This window comes from Ammospiza caudacuta, chromosome 26 (genome assembly GCF_027887145.1).
Source record: "Ammospiza caudacuta isolate bAmmCau1 chromosome 26, bAmmCau1.pri, whole genome shotgun sequence".
Lineage (NCBI taxonomy): Eukaryota > Metazoa > Chordata > Aves > Passeriformes > Passerellidae > Ammospiza > Ammospiza caudacuta.
In genome coordinates this window covers 6,175,405-6,199,512 of record NC_080618.1, presented here as the reverse complement: position 1 = coordinate 6,199,512, position 24,108 = coordinate 6,175,405, and the positions used below count along the sequence as shown (strand labels likewise).

The 24,108-nt window shown below is 42.8% G+C and overlaps 2 protein-coding genes across 2 annotated transcripts; one reads left to right on the top strand and one right to left on the bottom strand.

The window, feature by feature from the left end:
- The first annotated feature begins 151 nt into the window (after nucleotides 1-151).
- Nucleotides 152-13,345, top strand: VDAC3 (voltage dependent anion channel 3). The gene is made up of 9 exons (XM_058820287.1): nucleotides 152-214; nucleotides 2,046-2,117; nucleotides 3,463-3,512; nucleotides 7,371-7,523; nucleotides 8,643-8,695; nucleotides 10,020-10,247; nucleotides 11,512-11,662; nucleotides 12,506-12,563; nucleotides 12,843-13,345. The coding sequence occupies exons 2-9, from the start codon at nucleotides 2,051-2,053 to the stop codon at nucleotides 12,932-12,934; spliced, it is 852 nt and encodes a 283-aa protein (XP_058676270.1). The 5' UTR covers nucleotides 152-214; nucleotides 2,046-2,050; the 3' UTR covers nucleotides 12,935-13,345.
- IKBKB (inhibitor of nuclear factor kappa B kinase subunit beta) lies at nucleotides 13,220-24,014 on the bottom strand. Its single transcript, XM_058820286.1, has 21 exons — nucleotides 23,876-24,014; nucleotides 23,709-23,803; nucleotides 22,960-23,077; nucleotides 22,166-22,235; nucleotides 21,695-21,783; nucleotides 21,178-21,267; nucleotides 20,717-20,841; nucleotides 19,937-20,044; nucleotides 19,524-19,653; nucleotides 18,881-19,075; nucleotides 18,539-18,653; nucleotides 18,107-18,230; nucleotides 17,707-17,858; nucleotides 17,532-17,593; nucleotides 16,944-17,053; nucleotides 16,633-16,682; nucleotides 16,185-16,284; nucleotides 15,853-16,000; nucleotides 15,529-15,656; nucleotides 14,604-14,694; nucleotides 13,220-14,110 (listed from the first exon to the last, which is right to left on the bottom strand). Exons 1-21 carry the CDS (start codon nucleotides 23,978-23,980, stop codon nucleotides 14,042-14,044), a joined length of 2,274 nt encoding a protein of 757 aa, XP_058676269.1. The 5' UTR covers nucleotides 23,981-24,014; the 3' UTR covers nucleotides 13,220-14,041.
- Nucleotides 24,015-24,108: the final 94 nt, after the last annotated feature.

Genomic DNA, 24,108 nt, shown 5'->3' with positions numbered 1-24,108 from the left:
CCCTGGAAGCGCCGCTCGGTACCGCCGGCAGCGGCTCCGCTTGCGGCAGCCCCGGGCGCGCTCCCGCGGCGCCTCGGCCGCGCGCACTGGGCGGGGCGGGGCGGGGCCGCGCGGGGGTGGGCGGGGCCGCAGCCCGGGCGCGTGCGCAGCGCCGGCGCCGCGCATGCGGACGTGGGGGCGCCGGGAGCCGTACCGGAGGCAGCGCGGGCGGCAGGTAGCGCCGGGGCCGCGGCGGGGCTCAGGGCCGGGCCGGGTGGGGCCGGGCCTCGCGGCGCCGGCCGCCTGCGGCCCGCCGCTGTCCTCTGCGCCTCACCGGGGCGGAGGCGGGAGTCACCTTGCTGGAGGCCCGAGCGGGCGCCGGCCCCTCGCTGCGGCGGCAATTCCTCACCCGCGGGCCCACACGCCGCCCAAGGGGCGGCCCCGGGATGCGCGGCCGGTTCTCTCTGTCTGAGACCGCGCGGCCGGGGCTCTTGCCGGCCGCTCCGGTTATGTCAGCCGGGAGGCACGAACTCACGAGGAGGCCGGCAGCGAGTGTTGCCACGGCGGCGGCACGGGCGCCGGCAGAGGCTCCGTTACCCGTTGCGTGACGCGGGCGGAGCCGCGGCGGGCGCGGCGCTCGCGCTCCCGGGGCCGCGCGGCCGCCGCCCCGCCGGCCCCGCCGCCAAAGGGACGCGCGGTGCTCGCGGCCAGGCCCCGCCGCGGCCCTCAGCGAGCGGGAGCCCGCCCGCACGGGTGTTGGCGCTGCTCGTGCGGGGATTCATTGTTTGGTTTGGTTTTTTGGATGGTTTTGGTTTTTTACGCTTATCCCACAGAGCGATGCGGGTGTTCTTGTGTTGCTTTGCCCGCCTCACGCTGTGCTTCGTCACCTGTTACCCTTCAAAATTAATGTTAGGAGTTGTGAAACCCAGCTCAAGTCTGTTGTCCAAGTAGAGCTGCTTGTTCATAGAAAAGAATTTATGCGTTTCACTATGGGCTAGCCTCGAGAATCTCTCTTTTTTTAATACCATCTAAATGCTTGCATAAAATTTAACGAACACATTTAAACACATAGAACACACAGCATATACCTGCATACTGTTAGAGAGTGAACAGGCTTACAATTTTTCTCAATAGCCTTATTAAAATGAGGTATAAATACAAGAGATTGCCATTCCTACTGCTGATGCATTTGTTCATATTTTTCTCTGCAACGCCCAACATCAGAAATCCTAAATGTCACCTTTTTGGATGACAAGGAGTTGTCCTTAAAATCAAATGAATGGAGCATCTTTTATACCTGTTTGGGAGCAGGTGTGCCTTTACATTTATGCAAACTTATTTGAAAAGAGGAAGACTAATTTTCCAGTGGGGAAGAGTTTGCCTACTTCTTTACTGTGGGTTTTCTGATGCAAAACCCCTAAATTTTGGTAGCTAATAAATCATCTACACTGCAATATTACATGCCCATCCTTTTGAGCTATGTTCTCCCATGTAGTTGTAACAATATTAGGAAATTTAGTTTTTGCTGTTCTGTGTGCACAGTGCTGAAATACTCACTGATGGCTGCTGGGCAGTATACAGAGATCTCTTTTATATTTTTCACATCTCTGAAAAAGCTTTTTGTGAAGTATAAGTGCAGATGGAAGTGACACCTGTTTTCCTTTGGAATTGTTGAGTGTTGATGTTGTTTGCCACTCCAGGTCCCTTTCAGAATGGGTGTTATCACAAAAGCAATGTTTCCTCATTATCAGAGCAGCAATGAGGCTCTCATGAGTTCTTTTTGCAGTGTAAGACTGTGAGGCCAGCATTTAGTGGAATTTAATAGCTGGAGCTCAGTGATTATAAATAAAGATTGGCTTTTATAAATTCTTTAAACCAAAGCTTGTTTTGGACAAAGCAGCAACGATGACTTTGATGAACATTCTCCAAAGATCTGACGGTTCTGCGTTGGTGACATTCTCAGAGACTGCTAATCATAGATGTTAATTAACGTTTTGAATGTGTTTTAGATTTTATGCTCAGGTTCTTGCAGCTTCCTTATTATGATTATAAATTATGTGTTTCAGATCCAATGGCTTGCCCACCGTCATACAGTGACTTGGGAAAGTCTGCCAGGGATGTTTTCAACAAGGGATATGGTGAGTGACATGAGGATGGCTGGATCATCAGTATTTTGAAAATGCCTGTAAGGACACAGATACCCCAGAGCTTCCCTAAAACCTTCCCAGCAGAGCCCTGCAGCATCCAGCCCCTTTCTATTCTGAATTTTGCACGTGTGTTATGACAGTGCTGCAGTGGCAGAGAGTTTGAGGGGAAGATGACAAGTTTGACTTTAATATGCCCTCCAGAACAGACTGAAAAATGCTGCCTCCTTTTTTTACCTTCTGATTTTTCTATTTAGAGTCATTAAATCAGAAATACTGATACAGATTGCTGTGGCAGTAACAGGTGCCTGAGGAAGAATGACCTTTATGTTAATCAGAATAGCTTAATATTAAAGCTGGAATGCAGATATTTTCACAGTATTTGCATTTGTCCCTTTTCTGGAAATAGTACTAGAAAGTGTTGATCTTTGTAATCTGAGTTGGTGTGCAATAAAGATTTCATTTGTATCCCAAAATCCCTAAAATGCAGTGTGGTCTGGTCTCTCCCACCCTGGAGTTCAGGCTTTGCTAAAAATTAACTCAAGTTCCCTGATTTAAAGTCAGTTACTTCAAGCTTTTCTACTTAGTTCAAGGGCCAAATATTTCCCTGGATTCAGAGCAGACAGAAAAGGAAGAAAGCAGTAATACCTCTGTACATGGCACTGATTGAAATACGTTGAAATATTTTGGAGTTGAAATCTTGGAGTAGAGGAGAAGAAAAATTTCCTGCCCTGAAATCATGAATAAAATGTAAATTAAGTAAATCAGAAGAGATGGTTAACTGTACTGATGGGTGCCAGACTGCAGGTGGCTACAGAAAGTGAAGGTATTTGATGTTTGGTGTCTGTTACGACTATAAATTATATATATAAATTAGGAGAAAACTTACTTTGAGTTGTCAGAATTCCTTCCATCACTAATACTTCTGTACATGGCACTGATTGAAATAAGTTGGAACAATTTTTTGGAGTAGAGGAGAAGAAAAATTTCCTGCCCTGAAATCAGAAATAAAATGCAAACTAAGTAAATCAGAAGAGATGGTTAACTGTACTGATGGGTGCCAGACTGCAGGTGGCTACAGAAAGTGAAGGTATTTGATGTTTGGTGTCTGTTATGACTATAAATTATATATATAAATTATGAGACAACTTAATTTGAGCTGTCACAACTCCTTCAATCATCCTTCTCATAACCCTCAATATGTTCAACAACTGTTTAAACATAAAAGCTGTTTCAGGCCAGCTCAGAATCCCCTGTCTGGCATTCTTTGGGTGTGTTGGAAATAAGCCTTGTTTGTATCTGTCCATGAAACAGGTGCTGTGTGCTGTTTTATTTGCAGGATTTGGAATGGTCAAGTTAGAGTTGAAGACCAAGTCTTCCAGTGGGGTGGTAAGTACTGGGGACAGGAACCATCACAGCACAGCAATGGAAGGACAAATTCCTGAGCTGGTAACAAGTGTTAGACCTCACTAGCAGGTGTTGCTTCTCTCTTTCATCTCTCATTTTAAAACTCACAGCTGACTGAGATATTTCTACAATAGCATGACGTTGATGTAGCAGTAATTTGTCCCTGTGGCATGCAAGAATTTCCACACACCTTGTTGTTATTTCCTGCCTGTTCCGTTGGCACATCCCAAACATGAGTTTCTTCACCTTACATAGCTCTCATTTCTATTTATGAATTAATTGCCCTGCAGTTATTAGTTTTAATAAGAATTTTAGTCCTGAGTGACTTTTATCCAAAAAGTCAAGGGACAAGTAAGCACTGGAGTTTAACTTAACTGTGTTTTCACTCATTTCCACTGTGCTTAAAATTCAAGACTTAATTAAATTGAACTGAATTAAATGAAAACTGAAAACAGTCCTGCAGTATCCTGTATTTGAGAGCTTGAATAAGCTTTAGCATTTCAAGTAACAAGAATATCCAGTGATCCTCATTTTAATGATGGAGAAGTGGAGCTTCCTTGCAATTTCAAAACTAGGAATGGGTGTGATAATTCTGATTTTAACCACAGGCATGCATTATCTACTAGATAATATTTTTCTTACACTGTCTCTGAGTTCTGCCTGTCTTACCTACAGCTCAGTGCTGTTCTCATTGGTAAGATGAGTTGTTTCTCAGCCTATTTGGTGGCTGTATTTGCCTGAGCTCCCTCCTCTTGCATTCTTATCATGCAAATGGTGTAAATCCTTATTTCTGTATTACTGTGTTCTGTCTCAGTTGAGCTTTTGATGATTACTGGCATTGTGCACCAGGAATGTGTGGGCACATGGAATTATGTGGCCTCCACACTATTGCTGCTGCTTACTGACATCTCTTCAAAGACAGTTTTCCAGGCTGGGATTTTTGATTCTCAAACAAAATGCTAATAGTTAATTATGCTGTCTTCTGATTGTGATGGAACATGAACAACTGTATGAAGTTCTAAAATGGGCTTTTTCTTTTCCATGCCATTTTCTTGGGATGTTTATCCAGTTGGTAAGAATGGTGACTGTTTTGACATGTTGCCTCTTTATTGCTTTATCTGACAAGGCTTTTTGTGCTGCATACTAAATCATTTGTAAACTGATGAATTGTTTTTGGTTGTGTTGTTATTCATGTTGCACAGTTTGGCTGTGTCCACAGCCCTAGATCTGTATGATCCATGCCTGGAAAACCATTTGCAATCTTTTACAACAAGTAAAAACAGCAAGAGGGGAAACAAGAAATGGAAAACAAGAAGGAAAACTAGATATGATTTTGGTACAGTTGTCTGTTGCTTCAGGTTTTGAGCTTATTAGTGATTCTGATGCAACAAAAATAGAGTTTTGGGGATGGAGATGAAGTTAGGAACAAAGTGTGAGATCTAATTCATACATGGATACTAACAGTACCTCAGATTTGGGTTTTTTTCCTGTGGACTTAGAAAACCACAGTGATAGTGTGTGTTGATTATAACTTTTATAGATCTTTCATAGATTGCAAGTGGTTTTGCCTGCTGAGTGCTTGGCATTCCTGTAGATGCCAGGCACCGTGAGCTAGAGGGAATTCAGTGAGGAGCTGTGCTTAACTGCTGCTGTGTGACATGGAGCCAGAATGAGTTGGATTTTTCAGCTACAAAAACTCCAAGAAATCGTGTTTTGGTGAGGTGTTCTAGTTTACACAGATAAAGACTGATGGCAGCAGACTTCTGTCTCTGTGGTGTCTGCTTCCAGAAGCAGATTGAGTTCTTGATGCCTGACAGAATGCTTTGGCTTTTTTGGGGTTTTATTTCCTTTGGCTCTGAGATTAATGTTTACAACCTGTCCTTTACTTGATCTGAGAGAGAAACCAAGCTTTTTAATTAGTTTTCTAAGATTAGAAGAAAGTTATTTATGAATTCTGATGCAGGTTTGAGACGTCTTTACGCTGAATTTGTGGAAGTGACATTGGAACACTGTATAGAAATTATGTTTTAAAGTAGTCTTAACACATCCTGACTTCTGTCACATGTTTTGGTAGCTGCTAGATGTGTTATAATAATAACACATTATATTTATTATTATGCTGTTGCAGTAGTGCATTATTTTAAGTAAATGTCTCCTCCTGCCCCAGCAGCATCCCTCAATGCCCCAAACTGTGTGTAAGGAGTGTGCCCTGGCTCCCTAGCGCTTCACAGCCATTTAAAGACAATCTTTGTACCCTTTTATGCTCTGCAAAGACCAGAATTGTCAAATATACATCCAGGAATACAATCCTGGAACGAGAAGGATCTGGAAAGTCAGGGTTCCAAAGCTTGGATATGTTGGCAATGGATCCATCTCTTAAACTTCAAGAGAATCAAAACTTGTAAATGTAATGACAGATTATTTATCTTCCTTCAAGGGAAATATTGGAGAGGTAACAAATGAGAAAAGTTCTCAGATGCTTCTTAAAACCAAATTAATGTACCTTGAGCTCACTACTGTGGCAATGCAATACTCAGCTGTGCATGGAGCACTGAGTAGATTCTCTCTTGAGCTATTCCAGGAGAGATGTAATATTGAGATTTAAGTGCACTAAATAACAGGAAGCTCTGGTGTGTGAAGAATTGACCGAACAGCATATAACAAAATAAATGTTACACAAAATTCCAAGTGCTTGGTTCCATTACACTGCTGAGTGAAGGAGCAGCCTGGCAGATCAAGGTGCTCAGGTCAGGTTTCTGATGCTGTGAAGGAGAAAAGGTCTGAAATTGAGAGGTGACTTAACTTCTGAAGTAGAGTTGCTGGCTGAGGGAATGAAAGAGAAGTTGTTTAAAGTCATCACCACAGTATAATGAGAGTCTAAATGAAAATAGCAGAAATGGTAGGGGGAACCACAATGTTAGGGTGCAGCAGTTCTCCAGAAAACATTTTCACTGCTGAAACACAGGGAGGGGAAATTATACAATCCAGAAACACCCAAGATGTTCAGAGAAATGTGACAAAATACTTTTTTTCCTATTCACCTAACTTGAATTTAGCATTGCTTTTCCTAATGGGGAGCAGATTTCCAGGACTGCAACAGATGCTTTTTCATCCACAATGGGGACAGTACCAGTAAGATGATAAAGGCAATTATTTTTATAAATATTATAATATTTATAATAATATTGTAAATAATATAATATTTATAATATAATAATTATAATAATCCTGGATTTTTCTTCACAATTACAGGAGATTGTGAAGAAAAAATCCAGGAATTGTATCCCAAGCAAATATCTTTTTATATCTGGGTATAGAGTCACAGTGAAGGTACAGAGCAAATTGTGAATTGTTGAAATTACAGCCATTTTGGTAGTGGAGGTCAGAAAAAGGACTTTTTGATGCATAAGCTTGGGGAAAAGTGTGGTGAAGTTAAGATGGGGGTAGCAAGTAATCAAAAAAATTACTTGCTACCCACGAGGGGGAGTGAATGAAGGTGTCAGGTCTGTGTGTAACAGCTTTTGCCAAGCTAGGCAAGTCCCAAGGCTCTGTCAGTGCACCTCAATAAAAGAAATGTTCAGAAAAGGGATGCACAAAATTTTGTGACACAATAGAAATTATTTTAGGTGGGGATAGGGAGGAGGAGGATGATGATTTTGAGGGTTCTGTCAAAAGGGTGTCAGACTGCTAAAACTCGTGACCCTGTGAAAGCTTGGTTGATGCATGGTGCTAATAATAATGCCAAGGTTTGATCTCTGTAGGGGCCATTCCCATAAAAATTGGCCTCAGTGGTTCTCAGTGAAGCAGTTTGGTGATTGTGTGACGTTGTGCTCTTGGCAGGAGTTCAATGCAGTCGGTTCTTCCAACACGGACACGGGCAAGGCTTCGGGCAGTCTAGAGACCAAATACAAGGACAAATGCCATGGACTTACATTCACTCAGAAGTGGAACACAGACAACACATTGGGAACAGAAATTTGTGTCGAGAATAAAGTAAGAATGAGTAAATACTTTGGAAGTGTTTCTGCACCTGGTGGGAGATGGTATTGAGATGAACAGAAATATTCTGTTTGTCTCGTTTCATTCTCCGGAAATGAGAAGAAAATGCACAAATGGAGAATGAAAATTGCACAAAAATATCTGAAGTATTAAAAGATGTATTTGCAGAACACATAGGCTGGGAGGGGGAGGTGCTAGAAAATTATTTTGAGGTGCAGTTACTGCAGTTACAGGTGTGTGGAATGAACAGCATTGTTGAATAAACTTAACTATGTAGAAGTCACTGCTGCAGCCAGGCAGCCAAGAAAAACCAAAAACAGGTCTGATAATTTTATGAAACCAAAGACAGGTCTGATAATTTTATGAAACCAAAGACAGGTCTGATAATTTTATGAAACCAAAGACAGATCTCATAATTTTATGAAATCAAAGACAGATCTCATAATTTTATGAAACCAAAGACAGATCTCATAATTTTATGAAACCAAAGACAGATCTCATAATTTTATGAAATCAAAGACAGGTCTGATAATTTTATGAAACCAAAGACAGGTCTGATAATTTCATGAAACCAAAGACAGGTCTGATAATTTTATGAAACCAAAGACAAGTCTCATGATTTTAAATGCTTTAATGTATAAGAACTCAAATTTGGCTGCCTTGAGATTGAATATATTTTGTAAGGTTGAATGTTTGCAGCTTGGCTCTGCTTACACAAAGGGGTGCTAGCATGCAGCACTCTCAAAACACAGTATGTGGATTATGAGAGAGATTTTTGAGCTATTTTGTGGACTGTTTGAACTCTAAAGAATAAGGAAACGTGAATAGTTTTCTTGCTGTCATAATTCTGTGAATAATTCTCTTGTTGCCAGCACTAGATGTGTCAACTTCCTATATGTAAAACCAGGAGGTTTTTACAAAGTCTGTGCTGTTAAAAGGTTCCTTGTGGGAAGAAAAGATCCTGTTTTAATCCTCCATCAGATTTCATTGGAAATCATGAGGGAGACATTCTAGTTCTATTTTGTTTTCTGTTTAAACAGGGAGTTCTAGTAGTGGAATATAAGAAATTCTGTTTCAGCTGATTTTTGAGCAGATGTGTATTTTTCTTTGCAGATGGTTGAAGGGGTGAAGGTGGCTCTTGACACTACATTTGTACCAAACACAGGGTAAACATTTTCTATTACCTTTATCTGCAGACTGCTAGAATTTCCTAGAACTTCTAAAAATACTTTGGTTGGACTCATACAACTTGGATTTTACACGGATTTTACAACTTTGCTCATTGGGTAAAAGCTCAGCATTTATTGGAGAAGATTCTGCAATCACTGTAGAATCTTCTGCAGGCAGTGTGTAATATTTAACTCAGAAGGAATTAGAGAATTAATTCTTTCTCTTTAATTAATAAGTATTAAATTATTCTTTCTGCTTGCAAGAATTCTTCAGCTTTTAGGCCAGTGGCAAATTTATAATTTTGCAGTAGGTACTAATCTCTAACTCCCCTTAAACAACTAAATCTTCATGTTTTGACAGTCCTAAGGCTGTCAAGTCAGTAAACTAAATTTTTTTATTTTTGCTGATGCTTTTGGCCAGATGATGTCTGTGCACAGTTGAGTGAGGAGGCAGAATGGGCAGTGGAATAGCACTTGGTTGTTTTTCTCAATTCTTTCTTTCTTATCTTTCTCAATTCAATATATTTAAATTTGGTAAGTAGCAGAGCAAAGGAGGGGAGTTTATGTCTGAATAATGCACAGAGGTTGAGACTGCTTTGCAAATAAGGATTGGTGCTGATTTATTGAGGGGAGGGCCTGTCAGAAGACTCTTGAGTTTGAAATGCTGCTTGGATATGAGGAATTAGAAACTAAATCAAAAATGAGACCCCAGGCCTGGGTGTGAGCAACTGGCAGCACAGGAGTTCTGCCAAGAGAAATGAGGCTGGGGGAGAATTAAGGAGATGCTGAAGTTTTGTTGTAGTTGTGTTTGAATTGGTACAAAATCAGCAGGAGAGAGGAAGAAGTGTCACAAGAGGGCCAGGAAAAGGCAGAGTAAGGGAATGATGTCTGGGGGATGAAGAAATCTGGTTTTGGTAGAGGACAGTGAAGAAAGGGAAGCAAGGAATGCACAAGGAAGGAACAGTGGAGATAAACACAAAAATTCATTGACAGACAGCTCTTGCTGCAGGTTTATGGGTGCTCCTGAAATAAACTGATGATGCCATAACCCATTACACTGAGGGAAAAAAAAATTTGAAACCAGATGGGTTTTAAAGCATTAAGGAGAAACAATTTTGTGTCTTTTGCTTCTTGAGGATTGTTTGGAGTTGGAGGTGGTAAAAGGAAAAGCGAAAATACACAGCACCATTATCCTTATCCTGTGCCTTGAGTAAAGAATACACTTTGATTAACTGCCCTTAAGGGACATAAATATTACAATAAATCTGCATTCCTTACACACTTGTTTACTCCTGTGGATAAAAAATTCATGTTTGTGCAGGAAGAAGAGTGGGAAGTTGAAGACCACCTACAAAAGAGATTATGTCCACGTAGGCTGCAGCGTAGACATCGATCTCTCCGGGCCAACCGTGTATGGCTGGGCAGTGGTGGGCTATGAAGGGTGGCTGGCTGGCTACCAGACAGCTTTTGATACAGCCAAGTACAAGGTCACACAAAGGAACTTTGCCTTGGGCTATAAGGCAGAAGACTTTCAGCTGCACACTAATGTGTAAGTGTCACAGACATTCTTTGATAAAAATCCTTTCTTTTAGGGTTTTTCCTCTTGTGGGAAGCTGAGGCCTCAGAAGGAGAATGTAAACAATAATGACCTGCTGCTGATGTGGAATGCAACAGGTGCACCTGTGATTTGCTCATGCTCCATGTTTACAATTAAGGGCCAATCACAGGACCAGGCTCTCTGGAACAGATTGACAGAGAGCTCTCTTTTTTTTAGGTTCTGTTCTATTCTTAGCTTAGCAGCTTCTGCAGCTTTTCTCTCTATTCCTGTTAGTATAGTCTTAATGTAATATATATCATAAAGCAATAAATCCAGCCTTCTGATCATGAAGCAAGATTCTCATCTACCTCTCTCACCCTGAGGAGCCCTCACAAGTCATGTAACATGTGAGGATTTCCTGAGCCTGGAAAAACATCACAGCAGCCAAACCTACAGTAATAATTAGCAGTAATGGCCTTAGGTCAAAGGTGGGTGAAGGGAAGGGAATGCTGATTTGTTTCTAATTAATTTATATGCAGTGTTTTCATTTCCAGTACAACTAAAATAGGGACAACTTCCCATCTCTTGGCTGTCTCAACACCTTTCAGAGTAATTGTGGGGTTTGTGTGTCTGAGATGGTGATGCAAAGGCCCTTGATGGTAATTTGTAATTAAAAGCTGTGAGCTTTAACTTCTGTAATGGCACAAGACAAAAAAATCCTGCAATGAAACTCCTGTACCTTCTCCCCCTCTCAATCAAACAAAGTTTCTCCCTCAGAAATGGCCAAATGAAGGAGAAAGGCAGGTGTAGCATTGTTTGTTTCCAGCTGTCATCCTGCCAGGCTGTAGTCTTGGCATTCAGATGCCTGAGATGGAGATGGTACATTTAAACAACTGTAATGGTACATTTAAACAACATGGTTTTCATTTTCAGTCTCCTCATTCCCATACCTGAAGTCTCCTTTGTGTGTTACTGCACTTACTGGGTGGATTTTTGATTTTATTTTTTCTCAGAACCTCAAACTGTAGGTCTGTGGCTGTTGGAAACTCCTGTTCCATTCTGAGAGCAAAATATGTTTTGTGTAGAAAAATATGAGCAGCAGTCTGCCAGCTCCAGCTGTAGCAGTGAAATAGTGAGCTTGGGCTTGGGAAGTATTGGATTTCTTGGTTAATTTTAGGAGATATCATTATCTCCTAATCAAATGATTGTGGGAGGGGTTAATCTGAGGAGTTACTGAACAAGGCAAGGCTTGACACACTTGCTCTGTCACCCACAGGAACGATGGCACTGAGTTTGGTGGCTCTATTTATCAGAAGGTTACTAATAAGGTTGAGACATCAGTGAATCTGGCATGGACTGCTGGCAGTAACAACACACGCTTTGGTATTGCTGGCAGGTACCAGCTGGATGAAAAGTCTTCTGTTGCGGTAAGAATTTTGTATTTCAAGCTCCCCTAAAAGCTGAAAATTCGTCTTATGAAGCACTTGGTTTAACTAGTTGCTGTGGAAGTATGGTGGATTGCAAACTGTGGCTTCTGTTGTGGTTCAGATTTAAATTGGGACCTCACACATCACATTTGGTGAAATTATTGGGGAAAAGAAATCCTAAATGTAATTTTGTCCATAGTGAAATTGTCTGACCAGCGTGCTTGGAATTGTGTGCTGCAAAATATATTTTAAAAGGTAGTGAAAGGACACTGTGTCCTTTTAATTCTGAAATCCATAATGTGTAAAAGCATATTATGGTTACAATGATGGAAGTTCAGCCCTCTCTGAACAGTGAGTTAACCCTTGAAAGTCAGCTGACATGTGAGTGTTTTAATACTAAGAACTGAAGTAACAAGCATTTATGTTTCAAAACAACAATTAGTTCCAGGACCATTGAACCAAAATTAAAGATGAGAAATGTAAAGAGCTCAAAATGTAGCAATGCAAAAACAGGATTGCATATTCATGTATTTCTTGCTAATTAGAATAAAAATCACTCTTGAGTGATGTGAACAGGCTCTGTAGTAAGTATTTAAAAGATGTAAAGACACAATAGAGGAGGCAGTGAAGAACAGCAGGGCATTCTGTGTAGGCAGAATTGGTGTAGGGCTACCATTTGTTTAAGATGGAAACTCCTGAGAAAAGGAAGAGTGAAACTTAGAGGTTGGTCTAAAAGTAGCTGAATTGTGTTAATGCACAGCCCCCCTCCTCAGGGCACTGGGACACTTCTGTATGAATATTTAACTATTCAGTGTATAAATATTGTGATTTTATTTCTTGTAGGCCAAAGTGAACAATGCCAGCCTCATTGGAATTGGTTACACTCATACCCTCCGACCTGGTAGGTAACTCTCACTGCAGATAAGTAAATAGTGTTAATTACTGCACTGTGGTTTAATTCACTGTTAATTACTGCACTGTGGTTTAATTCACTGTTAATTACTGCACTGTGGTTTAATTCCCTGTTGTCTTAAGAACGGAAGAGATGAACAAAGGAGCTGGAAGTGTTTATGCAGAGTCAGGAGTAAAGGATGTGTATGTACACAGTTCCTGTGAGGAACAGAGCACTGCACAGGGATCTGTCTCAGTGTTTGATGGTTCTCATGATTTGCTTTCGTAGGTGTAAAGCTGACACTCTCAGGCTTGATTGATGGCAAGAATTTCGCTGCTGGAGGTCACAAACTCGGGCTGGCATTTGAGCTGGAAGCTTAACACAGCTTGAAGTGAACCAACTGGTGGTGCTCTGGAAGATGAAGGAAAAGTGTACCCCATGCATTTCAGCCTTAATATTACTCTGAAATTTGAAGAAGTGTGAACTTCCTGCTCTTCCCAAGAATGACTTGAACTCAATGCTGAAGTCCAGAGTGTGCCAGCACAACAAAGGAAGACACGTGAAGGCAATGCATGGAAGTTGTGATGTTTGTGCCACATTTCAGTTTCCTGTATTTTAAATCTGTTTCAAAAAAAAAAAAAAAACAGAAGAAAATCCAACCTCTCCCCACTATTGTATTGCATTTTGCATGTCCTATACTTCACAGCCTTTTATAAAAGGAGGTCTCTGTGCTGTAGTGGAAATTTGGGGTTACATCAGAATGAAATAAATTGGTCACGGTCAGAACACAAGGTTGGTGTGTGTTGACTCTCACCAAGTGTCATCCAGCTGAGTGTTTTGTTCTTTTTTTTTCCTTTCCATGCAACTTTAAGCATAGTTAATCTGCAAATCCCTGTACACTGAAGATTTCCTTCTCCTTTGGTTTCTAGGATAACATTTTTAGCCCTCTCATGTTTTAGAGACCCTCACAGTGAAAGAGCTTTTTCCATTAAATTGTTATTGAGCGCACCAAAAAGAGCAAACCAAAAGTTTACATGTTTGAGATCATTTCGTTCCCATACAGGAAACAAGTATTAGGTAAGTACAACCATTACACTTAAAGAAAAAAAGTGCAAATCAGCAAAGTTAAGAAATTCAGTTCACAGTTCATTAGGAAGGTGACATCTACCAGTGACTGGGTATCCATGTCCATTAGAAACCCTACAATGCAGCAAAACAGCCACAGGTGATGCCTAAGGGAAGATTTATCAGGACAGAGTATCTGCTGTCTTAAGGCACAATTAAGAACATTTTCCAAGCAGTTAAGAACAGGCATTCCCTACTGGATCTTTGTGAAGAAGTGTCTGAGAAGCGGATACTAAAAGCTAGGCCGTGTCTCACAGAAGCACTCGGTGACAGGAGAAGAAGGCAGGTGGTGTTCCCTTCTCAGAGGCAGCAGCTTTTCACAGTTGGCTTCCCAAAGCAGCTTCAGAGCAGCCGAAGTGATTTTACATCTCTGTCTGTCCTGGGCTGTTTGTTTCTTCCACCTGAAGCTGCAGCCAGCTCCAGTCTAGAGCCTGAAGAATAAATGAAATTCAACACCAGCTTACACTTAAACTTTCTCTAGGATAAAGGTGAAGCATGTTAAAAACAAGTTGGTCAATATAATTTCGTGATGAGCTGTCAAGGAAACTTAACCTACTTGCACTCTAGTATTTTACAATCTTTTTAATATTCTGCATCACTAAATGAAGCATCCCTGCCCACCACTGTACTGCCACCCATTGATCCTAAATTTGGGTGCAGTTTTGCAGTATTTTAGCACAACTGCCAAGTGCTCTGCCCCATCCTTTACTGTTCAGCACAAATTCCCAATTTTGGAAAGCAGAATATGTCAGACAACAGATTATGAGGAACAGGAGCTTCCTATCTCTGCTGCTCCTGCTCTCCCCTTGTCCAGGAATAAACTGCAGATCTCAATTTGCTCTATCAGTGGTGGCAAAGCTGCAGAAGCAGAACTTTGAAACCATGCACTTCCCCAATCCATTTAGAGAAGAATGAATACATTACCAAGAAACTCTGCTCTTGATCCTTCATTGTGTCGTGCATCACATTTTCTAGTTGGCTACAAAGTTTCCGGGATTCCAGCAGCAGCTCCTCACTGAAAGGGACAATTATTGCATTATTAATTTCTATGATAGCATAAAGAGATGCTGCCTCTATCAGCAAGAAATATTTCTGGCAGATACGGAACACTGAAATCAGTCAGGTCATAGGTCTGTAGCTCCTCACTGAAAGGGACAATTATTGCATTATTAATTTCTATGATAGCTTAAAGAGGTGCTGCCTCTATCAGCAAGAAATATTTCTGGCAGATACAGAACACTGAAGTCAGTCAGGTCTGTAATTCATATTGCAACTTGAAAAGTTGGTGGCAGCCCCTGAGTTACTACACAGGGGAAAGGAAATGTATTCAGGATGGGATTGGGTTGTTATTATGTGGAACCACTGTTGCTAGAGAAAAAGCTGAGAAGCCTGGAAACTTAAGGATGGAGTAACATGCAAATAAACCAAGGTCTCGTTCCAAGTGGTGACCCAGTTCATTTGAGGAAGCCAAAACCACCCAAGCTTGGCCACAGCATTCTCCTCAATGGCACAGCTCAGCTGCTATGACCTTACATGACAATGCTTCAATAGTTCTTGCTATCAGCACACTTCCAGGTGAGCCCAACCATCTCAGATTAAAGGCAGAAGACCAAAAACCACCATTTTTAGTGAAGCAGGGGGAAGTGAACTATACATGATTCCCCATTTTTTGTAAGGCAGATCTGCAAGCTCCAGGATGTGTGAACTACTAAAGTAAACCAAGACTGCTGCCAACACAAGCTGAACACAAAGTGTAAAATATGAGAAACCCTGTGTGCCACAAAGCAGGAATCCCAGCTTTGTGGTGCTGTTAGAACTCCAGAATGAAGAAGTCCAGGCTTTGCCTCACCTTTTCCTCACAGAGTCTGATAAATTGTACGTTCCAGAGGGGACCTGCAGCAGCAGCTGACCCGAGCTGCCAAGCCTTGAGGTGTTCATGCTCTCTGGACTGCCAGTGACAGGACCACGGACTTTACTCTGCAGAAAGCACAGAATATTCAACTGCAATTATTTCCACTTGTTTTCAGCAGCCAGGAATATGAGACAAGCTGGAATTGGCTTTAATACAAATTGAAAATAAAGAACTATATGACATAATCAATTTACTATTATTTTGGTAACCTATGGTACAAATCCCATTCTTGGGTTAAAGTGGAGTTTTTCTTTTACTTACACAAGCAATTTTCAGCAAGTTCCACAGTTCTTTCTGTCGTTTCTCCTGAAGCCTCACAACTGTTTCTTCATCTTCACTCATCAGAGTCATCACTTTCTCCACTCTGGGGAACAACTCCAATGCCTTCTGTTTGCAAACTACAGTTTTACTATTAAAAAAGTAAAAATTAATCAGATCACGTGGACCACTGCAGTAGAACATTCCTGAAGTTATTTATTTCCTGCAACACTGCAAGATCTCATTAGCTGTATGCACTGAGATTTAAAACTTCTCTTGCTGGAAGAGAAAATAAATGCCTTCTCTCAACTGTGAATAAAATCTACAAAGCTCACCTGAGCTGAGCATAAATGACTCGAACTTTCTTTTCAAAGGTCTGGATTGCCTGCAGGAGCAGTCGGACAATTTCCTGGCTGTCACCACTTGTCCTCTGATCTGCAATGAGAGTCAGTGTCACACAGAAAGGCAGGTCTAGAGGACAGTGAGAAGATTCTTAGTGCCTTGTTTCCACTACTGCTTCAATCCTGAAGCATCCAAAGTTCAGGATATGCAGGTTTGAGTGGGATAAATTACACTGAATTTTGGCCACCTTCTTCAGAATTTAAGAAATTTGAAAAGGAGAGCTGGGAATGTATCAAAGGAGCAGCCATGTCTTTTATCCTTCCCACACAGAAGCAGATGCTTGTGGCCACAGCCTGCTCTGAGAAGAGCTCCAGAGGAGATTTGAGAACAGCTTATAAAGCCACACAAAGCAAGCTGAGCTTGAGCTGAAGTGTCTTTTACCTCTTGGCTTCTCTCTCAGTCTTCGGTACAGCTCTCTGGCTTGTTCTTCTCTAGAACGAAAAAGCAAGAAAAAGAAAGAATTTCCAAAGAAACAAAATTAGAACAAACAGTTTGAAAACTCCAAACTTTTCTAAACCTGTCTACCACTTCAGACCAGTGACAGATGAGTCGAGGGCCAATCTTTAGTGTAAAGTCCTCCCCATAATTTGGGTGGAAATAACAGCCCTTCCATTGTGCTGTAGTCTGTAAGCTCAGCTAGAAACTGAAGCTAACTGAAGACTGCACCTGCAGCTCAAGGCAGTTCAACTCACAAATCCTCCAGTGTTCCTCCTTGTTTACGACCCAGCGGGCTCCTCTGCAGGTCCACAATGTCTGTCTGCAGGGCCATCATCCTCTTCACTAACTCGTCCACATCATCCTCCTGAAAGCAGGGCAGAACGTCACCAACAGAAGTCTCATACTTGAAGACACTACCATCCATATTTAAAGACACTACCATTCATATTTTTTCTTTCTCATTCATATTTCTAAACACTGATTTCTTGCTGTTAAGACACAAACAGCAGCCTTGGCCAAAGACAAATGAAGAATATGAGTCACTTCAATTCAAGGAAATTAGGTTGGTGCTCTTGGATAAAACAACTTCCAAGATATTTCTGGGGTTTCCCCAAGATCTCCCTTTTCCCCCTAAGCCTTAAAACAGAGTAAGCTTCATGTAGTACTAGTAATGGACAAAAATGGTGCCATGCAAACCAAGGCAATGTGAAATCTGGAATCAGTCCAAACACAAGAAGTTTCTATTTAAGGCAGGGACAATGAGGAAAAAGGGGGAGGAGGGGAGAGATAATGAAATCAAGGCTCTTTTTCTTTATGATAAGCAGTTAGATTTAGAAACATACCCGCCCACAAAGTTCCACAGCTTGCTCCATCTCCTTCCAGGCAAACAGCAGCTTCTCAGAAGCTACAGGAATCAAAGAACAGTGAGTGGCTTCCTCAGGTTCACAGAGAAAGGGGGAGTTGTTTTTGGGAGGATAAGAGGCATGAAAAGACCCGTTTGCCAGATGCTATACTCACTAATTCCAAATTCAATCTGCTCTTTGTACTTTTCCAGATCGATCTGGATGCTTGTTTTAAAGAAGTCCAGCTTTGCTTTCAGCTGCTGAGAAAGGGAGGCCATTGAGTTCTTCATCTTTGAGAGGGTGCTGTTGTAACGTAACAGATTCATCCTGGATGGACAACAAGGTCCCGTTAGCCTCCAAAAATAAAAATCCACCAGGCTAACACTTACATCCAAAGTAAACACTTGAGACAGCAGTGAGCACAAATGCCACAGGGCTAACTCTCAGCTTTTCATTAATTGCTCACAGCTCCAATCATGGGCTCCCCCGTTCCAACAGGGTCCCATTTCTGCCCCCCCTCTCACCAGAGCACAGAGATAAGCACAGCAAAGCCAGAGATAAGTATTTTATCATACATGGCTGCTCGCTGGCCCTGCTGCAGGCGGTTGCAGTCCTCCTTCAGCACCCGGATCGTGTGCCAGATCTGACCCCACACCTTCCGCAGCTGGAAAAAGTGCAGATTCTTCTTGGGATCCTGGACTGGAAACAGAGGAGCGGGGAAAAGGGAAATGTACATATCAACATGAAGCTGGAAAGTTGTGTTACCACAAAACACACCAAAATATTGCTCCTTTGAGGGGCCTGCAAAGCCTAGAGCTGGATAACCCCTGTGCAGCTCCCCTAGTATATCAAAATCAAACACTTCCTTTTTTTAGTTTTTCTGATAAATGGAATAAATGACAGTCCATTTTACTGCTTCTTGATGCAAAAGCTCCCTCTGCTTTTTTTTACATGACACCACTCTCAACACAGACCCCCCTGGACACTCATGGCAGAGAAGTCCTTACGGATGCAGTCGACACTTTCGGGATGAGGACGCAGGGCCACCTGAGCCTCGTAGGAAACTTTCTTGGTATCAAAGAGGAAGAGGAGGTCTGTGTCTGCAGCTGCAGTGTCATTCACCTGCAGAAGACAAAAGACCCAAATAGGTTTTCTCAGAAAAGCAAGCTGTGGTAGCACCATAAACAGAACAGTCCTCAGCTAAATGCAGAACACCAAAGCAACAGGGTGCCTGTGCTACAATGGCTGTGAGGTTCCCACAGCAAAAGCATGCCAAGACCCATGATCCCAAACTGAAAGCAGTGTCTTCTGATTCACTAAAAAGCAAAAAAGGGAATATCCAGACTCACCTTGCCATCAGCTGTATGTTTAGTGACCAACTTCTGAGAAAACAATGCAAGTCCTGCTTCCTGCAGCAGCTCCTGGTCTTGTTCTGGAATTCCTGTATCTGACTGGATCCTGGCCTTCACACTCTGCAGAGTCTCCTCCTCTGTCACAGGGTAGGTGTGCACAGTTCCCGTGACCATGTTCAAAACATGAAGCAACTGCAAGAAGAGTAGCAGGGCATGAGAAAGGCTGAAGATGCATTGCCCATGACAGAGCAGAAATGGAGGCACTGAGACAATGACCACCAAAAAACTGTTCAAAGCACTTGGCAGACTCAAGAAGTCACTCTGCAGTTAATTCCTAACATTATGGCAAAGTTCTTGTCCTCCACCAAGTGAGAGGAGACATGGCAACTAAATGCCTTCAGCTGTAGAATCCTCTATCAGAATATGGAACTAAAAATGCACAGAAACTTGCACTACTCCTAACAAGCTCAGAGAGTGTTTGACCTCAAAGAAGCAACAGGAAAGCACCTGTCACTAACTGTCAGAAGACAGTTCTATGAGTTTCTTCCTCCTAAGTCTATGATTCAAGCCTCTCCTCTCACAGACTACAGGCAACTACTCTCTGGAAAACTTTTCAGGGTAATCTGGACCTATTGCTTACCTTCAAGTTCAAAATGTCATCCAAAGCTTTGAAACACCCGTTGGGTCCATAGGTAGGGTCTGTCCCTCTCTGGCGTGGGTGCCACATTAACATGAGCTGCAGCCACTTCTCCAGCCTCTCAGACAAAACACTGAGCAATAAAAACCAAAAGGAGGTCAGAAGAGGTAAAAGTGCATCTGCAGTAATTAAATGGTCTGTTCTGTGTGGGAGGACTAACAAAACTCCCCCTCACCTCTCCCTATCACAAATGCAGCGTTTAGAAAGCAGAAACCAAGACTGACAAGTGACAATGGCACTGCCTGCGTCACGCACTCAATTTATTCACATATTAACACAGCAAGGCACATAATATTATCTTGGTCCTTTTGCAGAAGGATCAGTTTAATCTCAGCCCAGCAATTTCTAGAACTCACCTGTTCAGATTGTTTGGGCAGGGCAGACTGCTAGAAAACTTGACTTCTCCAGACAAGTCCTCTGAAACAACAATATCCAGCTCACTCTTCTGGCGCACTTTTGTATGCCTAATGTAAGCAAGCACAGTGGTGAAATAACTGCCTGCCTTTCCCATCCTGTAAATTATTAGGCTCTTAAAACTACTCTTGACAGATATAATACAGATATATATGTATATATATGTATATATATGTATATATAAATATATATAATACAGATATAATATAATATAATATAATATAATATAATATAATATAATATAATATAATATTACGTTATGTTATATTACGTTATGTTATATTACGTTATGTTATATTACGTTATGTTATATTACGTTATGTTATATTACGTTATGTTATATTACGTTATGTTATATTACGTTATGTTATATTACGTTATGTTATATTATATTATATTATATTATATTATATTATATTATATTATATTATATTATATTATATTATATTATATTATATTATATTATATTATATTATATTATATTATATTATCTTGACAGATATAATACAGATGCCACTTTGGTTTCTGTTATCTGCCCTGCAGGATATCCCATTCAGGAATGCTGAATTTGCTCAGGTGGGTTAAACTCCTGTGAAGGAATCAGTTTCCATAAGGGCAAGGAACACAGGGGTGTTATCCTCAGAACCAAGGGACCACAGTTCCATTTCCTGTAAATAGGAAAGTCACATCATGCCCATTTTCACCCAGCCAGGGTTACTCACCATTGCACTGGCTGCCAGTTGGGCAGGAATGGTCGGAAGCCTGTGATGCACTCGAAGGCAAGTGTGCCAAAGCTCCAGTAATCCACTGTCACTGTGTACTTCTGCTGCTCCAGCAGCTCTGGAGCCTGATACACACACATGAGACAAAGCTCTGAGCTTCTTCTATCCCCTTAACATGTCATTAACATTTGTACAAATGATTGAAGACATTACTGAATGTCTTTACATTAATCTTTACACTGCCTCTCACGCGCTTAAGAGTGTGCAGCATTCCTGGCACTTCTGCTTATTTCTAACAGAAGCAACAGAAACCCCAGTGTCCGCAAAAAAAGCAGTCACCTTTGCTAGTTTCAGCACCCCAAACACACCCCATACTACACAAATACTTAATCCCTGCCCAAAGCTTGGTAATTGTTAATTTTACCCCACTAGAAACGCTTCTAGCTGAATTCCTTTCTTACCAGGTACTGCAGAGTCCCAACAAAGGATGTGCACAGGCTGCCCTGATCCAGCTCCTTGGCATAGCCAAGGTCGATGATTTTGTGTATTAACTGAAACACACAACAGAGAATAACAGTGCTGGACCAAGTCTTGTTTAAAGCACATCATACAGCAGAAAGAAAAGTTCAGCTCTTCAAAGCTACACCAGAAAGGTGCCAGTGAAGAGACAGAAGTAAAAACAGGAGGCTACTGTGGATTCCTAAAACCACAATGAATTTGAAGGTGTTGTAGCACACTTAGCAGTTATGCATCTAGCTCCTTCCAATCTTTGATCAGTACAGTCTGGCTCTTTCCTTAACAGCTGAAAGTCAAAATTTCAGGTGTTAACAGATGTCTAACACAATGTCCCATCCCAGCTGCACTCAGAATCCTGTTCCTCTGACACAGGTGTTATCCTGGGGCAGAGGGCCCAGGTAACTGCATGAAGCACGTGCATGTTCCCTGTCTGTGCAGGCAGACACAACTGCTCCTGCTTACCCTTTGTTCCCCTTGCTGCAGCACAATGTTCTCTGGTTTCAGGTCTCTGTGGATGATCCTGTTCTCATGAAGGTATCTGAGAGCAGAAGCTGAGACACAGAAAAAGCCAATTTTAAGAGCATAAACAACAGTACCTAGCAGGAGCTCAGTAAGGATTCAGTTCTATCTATAATAAGCATGGCTTTCACATCAAACCTTGCACAATCAAACAGTGTAATGTGTAAAGTTAGCATCACAGAGCTCTGGACACAACTGAGTTCTCTCTCTGGGTGTTCCCTCACATCCCTCCTTTAAACTGCAGTAACACTGGCTACCTTCCATCAGGCAAGGACCTCCCCAGACTCCCAACACTTTTGATGTTCAACATCATAAAAGGTCAGTCTAAAATGGAGTCACTGAGGTCAGTGCTGGATATTTGGAGAGTGGATTCAGGACTAAAAGGGGACAACTGAAGGTACTGCCACCACTTACCAATGTCAGATAACAAGATAAGAATAGCCTCTTCCCGCAAGCCACAGCAATTCTCCAGCTGGTTCAGGTACTGCAAGTAAGCAACACAGAATGCAGTCTTTCCCTCCTCTATCCTTGCATCAGGGATGCAAGAAATTTCAGCAATTAAATTCTCCAGAAGCACAAAATTCTATAGGCTGTGACCTGTGGTAGCAGCAATCACAGCTTTGTAATTAAACCAGTCTTGGTTTGATTGCATGGGAGGATAAAGGAGCAGGTGAAAGAAGTCACTGTCATCCCATTCTCATCCTTCTCTCTGTTCCATCCCCTCTTTGCCATTTCCCCTGTGCCTGCCAGTACCAATTCCAATCTCAGGCCTAAGGTCTGTGTTTTAGCTATGGGCAGATTATAGTAAAGGCCAGAAAAGCCTCAGGATTAAAACTATCATGTGTTATTTCTTCCTATGACAGACAGGAGTTAATCACTTTCAGGAAGGGTACAGCCTACAGCTGCACCTACAATGGTTTTGGCCATACTCACATACTGTTGCACATCCCTTAGCACTTGCCCTCATTCTTTATGTGCAAACTCCTCACAGTGTCACTTGCATCCAAAAAAATAAAAAGAGTTTCACAAAGCATTTACGTCTTCAAAAGCTGAACATAATATCAAGGACCAAGCCACCAACACCTGTCGATGCCATTACTAGAATTAAGAAGCATCAGGATGTGAAAGCAAAGGGAAAACTTATAAGGAAAACCTAGGATAAGATTAGAAGCTGATCCATTCCTTGGGTACCTCCCCAGGGTCCTCACCTTGCGGAGGTCTCCACCCTGGCAGTACTCCATGGCCAACAGTGGCAAATCATTTGGTGCCAGCTTCTGCATCCCCTCAGGGACATCGCGGGCAGCCACCACGTTGGGATGGTTCAGTCTGCAGAACAAAAATTAAAAATTAGGCAAGCACACGTGATCTTCTGAAAATGCTACGCAGGTTCACGTGCTCCTGCTCATCACCTAAAGTCCTACATGGTTACAAATCCTTTTAGAAACTAAATTAGTGAATTCTAAAGGTTTGCATCTTCTATGGATCTAGTCTCATTCCAACTCTTGGCATTTCACGTGCAAGCTAGTGTGTTTCTTCAACACACACGCATTAGCAACAAGCCTTGCAAAGGAATGCAAGGCAGTCTGTTGCCCCGTCCAGACCCAAACTGCAATCAGACCACTACACCCGAAAATGAAATAAAATGAAAAAACACCCCAAGGGACTGCCCCAGCACAGAGTTAAGTCAGGCTAGGCAGCAGCGTTGTTGCAGCGCTGAGGGCAGGACAGACGAGCCGAGGACGGCAGCGTGACACCCAAGAGCCTCCCGCAGCACAACGTGGATTTCCTCACGCGTCAATTTCCCCGCACTTGCGGAGCGGGCACCGCCCGGAAGGGAATCCCCGGCGGCCCAAAGCCTCTCCCAGCCTCTCCCTCAGCTCCAGGGCCGCCCCCGCCGCGGCACCGAGCGGCGACCCCTCCGCCCGGCCCGGCCCCCGAGCCCCGCCGCCCGCCTCACCTCTTCATGATCTGTATCTCCAGCGCCCAGCGGTCGCGGTTGCGCGGGCTCAGCTCCTGCCGGCACTGCTTGATGGCCACCTGCTCGCCGGTTTCCTGCGGACACAGCAAGAGTTGGGCTGAGCCCGGCTCCCGAGCGGGGGCGCCGCGGGCCGGGCCGCCGCTTACCTTGTTGTGCCAGCGGATGACATTGCCGAAGCCGCCGGTGCCGAGGCGCTCCCGCATCTCCCAGGGCCCGCAGGTCAGCGCCTGCAGCGCGGGCGGGCGGCTCATGGCGGGCCCGGCTCCGCTGTGCGCTCCGCGGGCCCGGCGCTTCCGGCTCCGGAGCGAGCGCCGCCCTCAAAGGGAGCGCTCGGAGCCGCCCCGATCGCCGCCCTCAAAGGGGACGCGCGGAGCCGCCA

Bases quoted from the DNA above. Each gene is read 5' to 3' on its own strand.
- VDAC3 (XM_058820287.1), top strand. From the start codon at position 2,051: ATGGCTTGCCCACCGTCATACAGTGACTTGGGAAAGTCTGCCAGGGAT. The intron at 7,524-8,642 runs GTAAGAATGAGT...TTTTCTTTGCAG, and splicing joins AAATTTGTGTCGAGAATAAA to ATGGTTGAAGGGGTGAAGGT. The intron at 11,663-12,505 runs GTAAGAATTTTG...TATTTCTTGTAG, and splicing joins ATGAAAAGTCTTCTGTTGCG to GCCAAAGTGAACAATGCCAG.
- IKBKB (XM_058820286.1), bottom strand. From the start codon at position 23,980: ATGAGCCGCCCGCCCGCGCTGCAGGCGCTGACCTGCGGGCCCTGGGAG. The intron at 20,842-21,177 runs GTAAGAAAGGAA...TGTGTGTATCAG, and splicing joins TTGGGACTCTGCAGTACCTG to GCTCCAGAGCTGCTGGAGCA. The intron at 19,654-19,936 runs GTGAGTTCTAGA...TTTATTGCTCAG, and splicing joins TGCCCAAACAATCTGAACAG to TGTTTTGTCTGAGAGGCTGG.